This window comes from Micropterus dolomieu, linkage group LG18 (genome assembly GCF_021292245.1).
Source record: "Micropterus dolomieu isolate WLL.071019.BEF.003 ecotype Adirondacks linkage group LG18, ASM2129224v1, whole genome shotgun sequence".
In the NCBI taxonomy this organism is placed as follows: Eukaryota; Metazoa; Chordata; class Actinopteri; order Centrarchiformes; family Centrarchidae; genus Micropterus; species Micropterus dolomieu.
The window spans coordinates 12,756,161-12,767,214 of record NC_060167.1 but is presented as its reverse complement, the minus strand read 5'-3'; the positions used below and the strand labels follow the sequence as shown (position 1 = coordinate 12,767,214).

Genomic DNA, 11,054 nt, shown 5'->3' with positions numbered 1-11,054 from the left:
GAATTCTGGGAAATACTTGCGCCCACATTCTATAGGATGGTTATGCAAATTAGGGGTACTTGCATGTTGCCTCCAACAATGAATTCTGCTAATATCAGCCTGCTCCTTAAACCAGACAAAGACCCCACACTCCCGCCAGTTATCTCCCAATATCACTTATTAACGCAGATCTTAAAATCATCTGCAAAACCCTAGCAAGAAGGCTAGAGAAGGTCACTCCTGGTATAATACACTCTGACCAAACAGGATTTATTAAGGGCAGGCACTCCACCAACAATACACGCAGGCTACTTAACGTAATAGACTATGCCACTATTCATAACCTGGAAACTACAGTTGTTTCTTTAGATGCAGAGAAAGCATTTGACAGAGTAAATTGGAAATTTCTATTCGCTACTTTATATAAATTTGGATTTGGAAACTCTTTCATAGATTGGATTAAAATCTTATACAGTTCCCCAAGAGCTTCTGTCAAAACAAATGATCATACTTCTCCATGCTTTAGTCTCCAGAGGGGTACCAGGCAGGGTTGCCCACTCTCTCCCTCGCTATTTGCTATTTTTATAGAACCGCTAGCAGCTGCGATCAGACAAAATAATAATATTAAAGGAATTCAAACAGAAAAAAACCACAAGATAAGCCTTTATGCAGATGATGTATTACTTTTCCTCCTAAACTCACAAACTTCTCTTGTATGTAATAAAAATGAGCACAACCCTAAAAGAATGATGCTGCATTAAGTGAAGTGCAGTTACAGCCTAACACATAGGAAAATCCTAGTTTCACTCAGTGCGGTATTATTTCACATTCTCATTTTTTTAAATACTACATTGGATTGTTATTTGGTATTGGCCAGTATGTTATCAGATAACCTATTTTATATCAGATTTGGTGATGGCAGTCAGAGAAAGTTGGATTGGTGCATCATTGCATGCTTTTATCACTGGAATGTAAGACGTCACATCATCAGACATTTTAACAATTATGCCATTGTTAATGTGGTCATACAGTGAAAAAAATACTTAACTTCAGATGAATCAGGTAGACTTAATTCTCCTGAAGAAAATTTGTCTTGGACACATACAAACAATACATACACAAACTGTCTCCCATACACATGCACACACAATACTCACATTAACACATTCAAGATGTGAACAGACTCATTTCTAATTCTGTGATACCTAGAAATTTCCAGCTCTAGTGTGTGGGACAAAGAGCAGGAGCAGGCAGGTGGGTGAAAACCAGCTCTGGTGTCAAGTGAAAACACTTTAGATCTATTGCAGGGACCCTCTGACATACTAGTGCAAGGCGTCAAGTGATACATAAGCACATACTTCTGCCCAGAGACAAACAGAGGGTGTGAGTGAGAAGGAGTCTGTGTGTGTGTGTGTATGTGCGCACGTGTGTGTGTGTGCGTGTGTGTATGTGCGTGCGTGCGTGCGTGTTTATGTGGTAGTTTTCATTTTCATGTCTGGGCATGTCTGCTCCCGGCCTGCTACTGGAGACATTGGACCCTGGTAACAGAGCTCATAGGAAAAGATCATCACCATCTAAATACACACCCAGCCACCCACAAAGACGTTTTCATCCATCTGGTCTTGAACTGGACACTCGAAGCAACACAACAACAATAACAGGAACAGCCAAGAATAACATTAAGAAATTTGTTCATATGAGCAATAATGACCTACAAACAATGAATCATATCGCCTTCAGTCTTAGACGCCCATCAATCTCTGTACCTAATGGTCAAATTACACCTAAACCTCGCCTATCCAAATCATCCACCCCCATTACGCGCGCACACACACACACACACACACAGCTGTTCCTTGTCATTATCCTCTCCATCTATGTCAGTCACCCCCCCAACCCCCAAGATGTACCCCATTTCTCCCTTGTCAACACATGTAAACAATCCCCCCCCATTCAAGCATCCCATCCACCTACCCCACCCTCTCTCTGCCCTAGACCCAACTATCTAGGCTACCAAACACACATAGACACACACAGTTAGGCACTTGCAAAAAACACACACACACATTCACCCCTACTTGCACATGCAACATAAACATCCAGGCAATGCCCCAGCCCCCTCCCCTAAGGAATGCGGGGACCAGCTGGTGGAGAAAATAAAAAACGAAGAAGCATACCAAAACAGGAAATGCATCAGCAGAGGCCTATCAGAGGGCTTTATCAGGCCAATGGCAGACCCACTGAGAACCTGGGTGGCGCCGTATGCTGATTGGCTGATCAAAGTGGCAGCTGTGTCATTACAGGTCAGGAGGTCAGGGGTAATCAAGAAAGACTTCGAGCATGCGCGCCTGAGTGTGCGCATCGGTATGTGCGTGTGTGTGTTGCCATGTCTATCTAAATAAGAGGAACCTGGAGGAAATGAGGGTGCTGAAAGACAATGCTGCATACAGACATAAAGAATCAGTCAAAAACAAGAAAAGGAAACATGGAAAAATAGACGTAGAGACAAAGAGAAAGAAAGAGACATTGAGATCTCCAGATCTGTGTTCATACAGCTGAACTGTACTGTTCATCTGTTGTCACATTACACTAGATTTCTGTTCTGTTGAGACGTTTGTCCCTCTCATCTTTTTGTTTCTCCTGATAAAAATCACCAGTACATGTCATGTCATTAAAGCATCGTATCATTGTATCATCTGAACTGAATTGGGCGTACAGATTCAAACGTGTGAGAAAGAAACAACAGAGAACCTTGACTGAAGCCATTCAAAAAATGGTTTGCGTGTGAGATTCCAAACCGGATGGTTAAGACCCTGCTCCGTTCTCTATAATTCATGTTCTCTCTCCACTGAGCTTATGAGACTTACACATACACACACAGGATTTTACTTAGGAGGGAATTTTCCAAATCTGGGGACACAGAGAGATGGGGATCCTTCCACTGAAGCTTGATTGCCAGGAAAAGCTTCTCCTTTTATTAGGGTCACCACCAGCAATATGGATGTGCGCACACACACACGCACACACACACACACACACACACACTAATTAGTGTTTCAGCCCATTCCTTCCTTCCTAGGATTTATACACCTAGACTGCTGACAGATACATTTAAGTGAAAGTAGGGCTGCGTGACTCTGGATAAAAGGAGAATTATGATTTTCTTCTTTAGAACTGATCCTACCATTGTCTCTCCCAATTCTTAGTAAAACTTTTAAATAAAAATGCTGCCTCTGTATGTGCTTTGACTGTAGTTATCTTTCTATATGTAAAGGTTATGACCCCTCATCGAGCGCATGAATAATTTCACCAGAACTATGGTAAGGTAAGTGTTCTTCCTCACCGGGCATGGTTTTATTGATTTCAGACTAATGTTTTTTGATGATCCTTTTTTGTCTCTTTTTCACGCTAGATGTTTTTGTTGTCATGCCCTGTAAGAGCATGACAAGGCTCACGTGACTGGCAGAGGCTGTCTCTAGTCAATGTTGGCTGTGGGTTTAACTGACTGTTAGCTCATTTAAAAAATAGTTAATATGGTTACATTTTGGTATAAAATGATTCTAGAAAATTGCCTTTGTTTGCTTTGTCAGACACTAGCACTGGGCTTATGCTCTGCTTTCTTCAATAGCACTATCTATATGCAAACAAATTGATAACAATAATGTAAGAAAATACAAAGCATAGAAAGTTGTACTAATTAAATGACTAACAATTTTCTTATATTGTTTTTCCTTGAAGCCTCCGGTCAGAGGTTAACAAAACACAGCACCTTAAGACACAAAATGTGTGCATCGTTTGACAGTGTAAAGTACTTCCGATGATTTCATAGTCTACTTGTGTTTGTGCAGAGTATATGTTAAGATGAACAAGACAATACCAAGTATTGATAACCCTGGCTATTTATACATTAGTTTTATAGAAACAATAACTACATATAACTAATCATGCCCACAAAGAATAACGGGGGACGCTGTTTGCTATGAAAAGCATTGTTTCAATTTTAAAGGACAGTTGCACTGTCCACTCATTGGCATGCTTCCTTTGAATTACATTAAGATTTACAGTACAAGAAGCCTAACTAGCTAGTGCATTATAGACTACTGAAAAGCAGACTTACATAAAAGGATAAATACTGTCCTGTAAGAATTACTAGTGGTATGAACTGAAATCGCTATTTTCCCATGATGAATCCAGTCCTATGTGAAACAGAAATATGAGACAGACACAGACGAAGAGAGAGCACTGGGGGGAAAGTAGCAGAAGTGAAAAATGTTAATTGGCGTGATAAGCAAGGGTGAGGCAGCACAGGGAAGGGAAGGAAGCAGAGCGGCAGACAGACAGACAGGGCTGTGTGAGGAAAGCCTGTGTTTGCGTGACAAGGTGGAAAAAAGGAAGAGGGAGGGAAGGAGAGCAGGAGCCATCCTGATCCAAATAGTTGAAAATAATAATAAAATTCCACACAGATAAGCAAGATTTCCCCCCTCGGACCAGCAGCCTGATTCAGCACCTCCAGCTCCAGAGAGCCGGGGCTCAGAGCCGAGACCGGGAAGGGGGTCACAGGGGTTTGCAGTCCCCCCACTCCCCGCCTCCATCATGTACCCCTCTCTACCACCACCCATCAGCCCAGCCAGATACACAAAGTCACCTACACAACACAATACACACATACACACAACCCAAGAGTGTCTATTGTTAAGCAAAAAGGAGTCAATAACAGATAGGCAAGGAAGGCAGGCTAGTGAGAGAAGCTGTGCAGCAAAACGTTGCCATCTAGTGTCAGTGAAACAGAGAGGAGAGCCAGACTTGGCCACAGCTTCCCTCTCATAATCATTCTCAATACAGCTGTTTTTCTCTCTCTCTCTCTCTCTCTCTCTCTCTCTCTCTCTCTCTCTCTCTCTCTCTCTCTCTCTCTCTCTCTCTCTCTCTCTCTCTGTATTTGAAATGTTTCACTATATTTCTGTAATTTCACCAAAGTCGCCATTGTTACATTTGAAGGACTGCAATTCTCACTTTGTTTTCGACTGGAAAGAAAACTGGTCTCTTGCTTGTCACTCTTACTCACTCCACCTATATATGACAGACCCTTTCTTTTTTACGGGGTTTGAAAGTCTTTCCAGGAAATGTAGAAAATGATGACAATTCACTATGACAAAACAGAAGAAAGTAACAGACCCAGACTGTAACAGCATTTGCATTTGTCAGCCCTGAGCTAACTGAAACCTTAGGCAACAGAAAGCACGAGCTAACTTAACCTAGTTTCCCTCTAGTAGATATTACACGACTAACAGTAAGCCCTGTGTTAAGGATCCATGTTAAAAATCCATGGTTAATATACTGCCTATAAAATGTATTCACCCCCTTTAAGTTTTCATATTTTATTGTTTTACAACATTGACTCATAGTAGATTTAATGTTTTTTTCTTTAAAGCTTTTTAACAAAAATACCCTTTTTATACCCTTTTAATACCCAGAAACTTATAAAACAATTTTAGATTTTATTACTGGCTGCAACATTAATAACTTTTAAAGGGGATATGTATTTTGTAACTGCAATTAATTTAGATCACTATATAGAGATCTGTTTTCACTTTGTCCATAAAGGATATTTTCTGTTGGTCAGTGTCAGGAAAAGCCACATGAAATCTTCTTTGATTCAATAACCAAAACATTTTAAAGCTGTAATCCCTACTATAAAAGTCCATATAAAATAACTTCTGGAATTTATTTGTTTTTTATTGTAACATAAATGTAAGAGCATCAAAATAACTAAGTAGAAATGACTGATAACTGGAGAGCTGAAGTAAACCAGTTAGTGTTAAATTTAGTCAAATGCATTGTAGTCACCATTGGTGATGAAAATATATCTGAAGTGATGTGTGGTTGGTTCATGGACAAGATTTTATTCACATTCACATTTCTTTTTACTCTCTGACACATCCCGTGTGTCCCGGAAGTTAAACCAACTAGAGGGTGGGTAACGGGCATATGACACCACTGACAGGCAACCTTTTTTTTAGATATTTTAATACTGAAATGTTACAAATTCTACATTTACATTGTAATCTAAAAATATGTAAACTGGTTGGTAATCTGGAATGAGAACATGCTTATGTCCTATTTTTAATCTGGTTTTGTCTACATGAATAATTTACCAGATTCTCTCTCTACTCGATTCTTCCCTACACCCCTCTCACCCATCCAGAGAACCTGTTTGGGACCTACTATGAGAAGGGGGATCTGATTGCCAGAAAGAACATGGAGTCAAACGAAGACCAGGACGACCCTCTGACCAACGCAAACCGCTATGTGTTGGCTGACATCACCAGCTTCTTTACGTTGCTGGTTGGCATCTACTTCCCTTCTGTGACAGGTGCAAATCTTACATATATTAATATTAATTTGGGGTTGAAGAGTCGTATTGTTAGCATTCAGATGTTTCAGAAACAGATTTCTGTATGACATTCCTGCTGTCAATTACAATGCCAGACATTTGTTATGCATGTAAAGGAATTGATTGCTGTCTCGAACACACCCTGTGTTTGAATGTGTGTAAATCTCGTTGACCTTGATAACGTCTGCTTCTCAACTTCCTGCTCAGGGATCATGGCTGGCTCCAACCGCTCCGGAGACCTGCGTGATGCCCAGAAGTCAATCCCCATTGGAACCATTGCAGCCATAACCACCACCTCCACTGTCTGTATCCTCTCACTACTGCCCCCTGCAGGAAAATAGTTTTGTTTTCACACATTTAAAATAATGCTAACAGTTTTTGATTGTGCAATCCTACTTGTTGTTTATACTAGGTATCTGAAAGTGTTCTACCCTGATATTCACTGAAATTGTATTTTACGCTCATATGTCAGATTCTACTGGTCCAGTGTTGAAAGGACTTGAAGGGATGATGTACGGTGTTGCTTTGCTATGCTGTAACAAAACACACTGATTGGCCTGCGGGGAGCACCATAATTAAAGGTCAACGTTTTAAACTGTGAAAGGCCATAACTGAAACAACAGTAGTCTGATTCTGAGGAAGGGTAATGTATTGTTCTTCTGATTGGCCCAAAGTATGCGTGTATCATTCATCAGGGATGATTTTGACTCTTTTCTTAAATCGTGGTGGCTTGGATACTGCCTAACAGTTTGTGCCACAGGTTCAATATAAACTATTTTTCTTTTCACTCAAAGACTTCTTAGTCCTCCAGGATATTTTATCAAATATCAAACTCCCTCCTTCTGTTAAATTATTGAACAGATGTAAAAGATGCTGGCATTGTTTTTGCACATAGTAATGTGAAACAAAAGATTAGCTGACACAAACTTTCCTCCCCCTCACATTCTTATGTTGTGTAGGATGGTGATTTTTCTTTGTGCAAAAGTTTTAAATTGAGAATTGTTTTATATCCCTAATGATCAACTGAAACCTTATTTGGCTGCTACACATGTACTTCAACATACAACGCAGATGTGAATACATTACTCTGAATCAGCCATCTTGAATGTCTTCCATGCATCTTTGAGTAATCAGCTTGGGGTCTAAACAAATTTGATTAGGAAGTCTAATCGCATCACTGGGCTTCCTATGCAATCACAAGTTAATAAAGCAGAAGGATATTAGTCAGAATGTCATTGATCTCTGAGATATTATCCTAAACAAAATCGATTGTCTCTTCTCAGCAAGTGTGGTTGATTGGTTTATCGGATCATTAAGTGCATCTTCAAAGGGAAAAGTTTATAATTGTTACAATCAAGTCCTGTCAATCACTAAACAGGTCTCGTCTAAGGAATATGCATACTGGCTAAACAAATATCCAACATTCACCAGTTTAAAAGCATGATGTCTATGAAATACCTCTACTTTCCTGATCCATAACTATGTAGACATGACCAGCGTGGTTCTGTTTGGTGCCTGCATCGATGGTGTGGTCCTCAGGGACAAGTAAGTCCATCGTTGGTTAGCCAAGCCAAACAACCCTGAAAATAACTGATTATTCATTTCATAATATGCTTGCTATTAATAATAATAAAACAGATTTCATGTGTTTTGAAATGGAAAACAACCTTTTCTCATCTCCTTAAGGTTTGGAGAAGGAGTCCACGGGAACTTGGTGATTGGCACATTGGCTTGGCCGTCGCCATGGGTGATCGTGATTGGCTCCTTCTTCTCCACCTGCGGGGCGGGGCTGCAGAGTCTGACAGGAGCTCCTCGGCTACTGCAGGCCATCGCCAAGGACAACATTGTGCCCGCGCTTCGGGTCAGTCTTATTTACATACCACTGTCCTGATGTTCCCTTCCTTTCTAATTACATGCTAACATACTGGGACAAACAGCACTCCAAGCAGACATAGTCATAATATTTTTTCTCTGTTCTCCCTGCAGATCTTTGGCCATGGGAAGGCCAACGGGGAACCCACATGGTCCCTCCTGCTGACAGCTTGCATCTGCGAGAGCGGCATCCTCATTGCTTCCCTGGATGCAGTGGCTCCCATCCTCTCCATGTGAGAACTGAAACAAACTCTCTAATTTACTGCCATTTTTTAAGAACCAGCAGTGGGAGATTTCAGAGCAGCCAGTCCCCTGCTATTTCTTAAACATTGCAAATGCCAAATTATATGGGCTCAGGATTTAGCTCATTACCCAAAAGGGAAGGCCCCTTTTCTGCTTTTGTAATACACAAATACAAGTGAATGTGACAGATATTGAGACAACATACTCCTTGGACTGCATTTATGGTAAAATCAGTCTATTATGTCACAGGACACAGGAGTTGTGTTTTAAATGGACTTTCTATGTTTGTGTGTCCTGCAGGTTTTTCCTGATGTGCTACATGTTTGTGAACTTGGCCTGTGCTCTGCAGACATTGCTCAGAACTCCAAACTGGAGACCCCGCTTCAAGTTCTACCACTGGTCAGTCCAGCATAGCCTCAGAGAGAAATAGCAGCTGAAGTTTAAAATTTTGAATAAACGTTCTCTCTTTGAAATTGTCTGCCTCTTTCTTACTGTCCGTGTCTCACTGTCCATCTTTACAGGACTCTGTCCTTCCTGGGGATGAGCTTGTGTCTCACACTCATGTTCCTCTGTTCCTGGTACTATGCCATTGTCGCCATGGTAATTGCCGGCTCTATCTACAAGTACATCGAGTTTGCAGGGTAAGTGGAGCGCAACCCCAGGAGAGATTGGATTCACTGGCTGCCTTTAGCTTTTCCTGCTTGTGTGTGTGTGTGTGTGTGTGTGTGTGTGTTTTAATACTTTTTTTCATCATGTTTTTAGGCTTTACATGACATATAAAAAAACGTCCCCACCCCCTCTCAAAAAAATAAAGGGAACACTTAAACAACACAATGTAACTCCAAGTCAATCACACTCCTGTGAAATCAAACTGTACACTTAGGAAGCAACACTGATTGACAATCAATTTCACATGATGTTGTGCAAATGGAATAGACAACAGGTGGAAATTATAGGCAATTAGCAAGACACCCCCAATAAAGGAGTGGTTCTGCATGTGGTGACCACAGACTACTTCTCAGTTCCTATGCTTCATGGCTGATGTTTTGGTCACTTTTGAATGGTGACGGTGCTTTCACTCTAGTGGTAGCATGAGACGGAGTCTACAACCCACACAAGTGGCTCAGGTAGTGCAGCTCATCCAGGATGGCACATCAATGCGAGCTGTGGCAAGAAGGTTTGCTGTGTCTGTCAGCGTAGTGTCCAGAGCATGGTGGCGCTACCAGGAGACTTGCCAGTACATCAGGAGACGTGGAGGAGGCCGTAGGAGGGCAACAATCCAGCAGCAGGACCGCTACCTCCGCCTTTGTGCAAGGAGGAGCAGGAGGAGCACTGCCAGAGCCCTGCAAAATGACCTCCAACAAGCCACAAATGTGCATGTGTCTGCTCAAACGGTCAGAAACAGACTCCATGAGGGTGGCCTGACGTCCACAGGTGGGGGTTGTGCTTACAGCCCAACACCGTGCAGGACTTTTGGCATTTGCCAGAGAACACCAAGATTGGCAAATTCGCCACTGGTGCTCTTCACAGATGAAAGCAGGTTCACACTGACCACATGTGACAGACGTGACAGAGTCTGGAGACGCCGTAGAGAACGTTCTGCTGCCTGCAACATCCTCCAGCATGACCGGTTTGGCGGTGGGTCAGTAATGGTGTGGGGTGGCATTTCTTCAAACTCTGAAGACGACTACAAACTATGTGGCTGCGTAGTGGTTTTGCATCTCTTTGAGTGGAGTGATGTTTTGCATGTGAAGCAGAACTCTCAGGTGCTGCTGTTTGTTCACTACAGCTGTGTAGTTTGTAATCATTTTGTGTCTCTTCATAGTCGTTTTGTTTCTATTAGTAGTCATTTTGTGTCAGTTTCAGTGACATTGGGAGGTGAAGCACAGCTCTGTGGTGCTGCTGTTGGTTCAAAACCTGCACCTAAACATCAGTATTTAGTTTAAGTTGAGAGACTGTCATGTTATAGGAAACCAGCAAAGAAAGCCTGAGACGAAGGTTCTGCTTTCTTTAAAGTACAGCTTTTTGTTGTTCTAATTTAAATAATTTTACTATTTTTACTGTATTTTTTTTAAATGTTACTTTAGCCTCAGTATGCTGTGCAGATGTAATATGAAGGAAAAAATCACCAAAAACATTGGCTGGATTTGGTTAACAGATATATCAATATTAAAAGACCGATCAGTCACTTCAAACAGAGGCTCTGGCCACTGTGCCTGGGAGGCCCGCTCAGTAATCCATCCATGCTTATAATGGAGTAGTACTGAGCCATGCACACTGAGTATTTAAGTGATGTGATTCCCTGTGGTGAGTGACATCATGTTAACTTGACATTTACCAGTGATCCCTAATCCTTAATCACATTGCATTATGTCAAACTGTCGTCTAAAAAGTAGACTCGTTTCAGTGTGCTGACTGTATCACTGTCACGTTTTTAAATTTAGAATGAAGCTGCAAAACTATTGTTCATGTTTTGACTGACAATTATTGATTGGCGCTTGTCTGTCACAGTGCGGAGAAAGAGTGGGGTGATGGGATACGAGGTCTGTCTCTGAGCGCTGCACGTTAC

General features: G+C 41.5%; 1 protein-coding gene across 1 annotated transcript in view; it reads left to right on the top strand.

Annotated features, from left to right (window-relative positions):
• The window catches only part of slc12a5a (solute carrier family 12 member 5a), a 183,240-nt gene that overhangs the window by 161,246 nt on the left and 10,940 nt on the right, over positions 1–11,054 (top strand). Inside the window, exons 5-12 of the mRNA XM_046075103.1 lie at positions 5,934–5,949; positions 6,182–6,349; positions 6,578–6,676; positions 7,858–7,915; positions 8,057–8,231; positions 8,357–8,475; positions 8,786–8,884; positions 9,007–9,126. Of these exons, the coding sequence (XP_045931059.1) occupies positions 5,934–5,949; positions 6,182–6,349; positions 6,578–6,676; positions 7,858–7,915; positions 8,057–8,231; positions 8,357–8,475; positions 8,786–8,884; positions 9,007–9,126 (854 nt within the window). The remainder of the gene's footprint in view (positions 1–5,933; positions 5,950–6,181; positions 6,350–6,577; positions 6,677–7,857; positions 7,916–8,056; positions 8,232–8,356; positions 8,476–8,785; positions 8,885–9,006; positions 9,127–11,054) is intronic.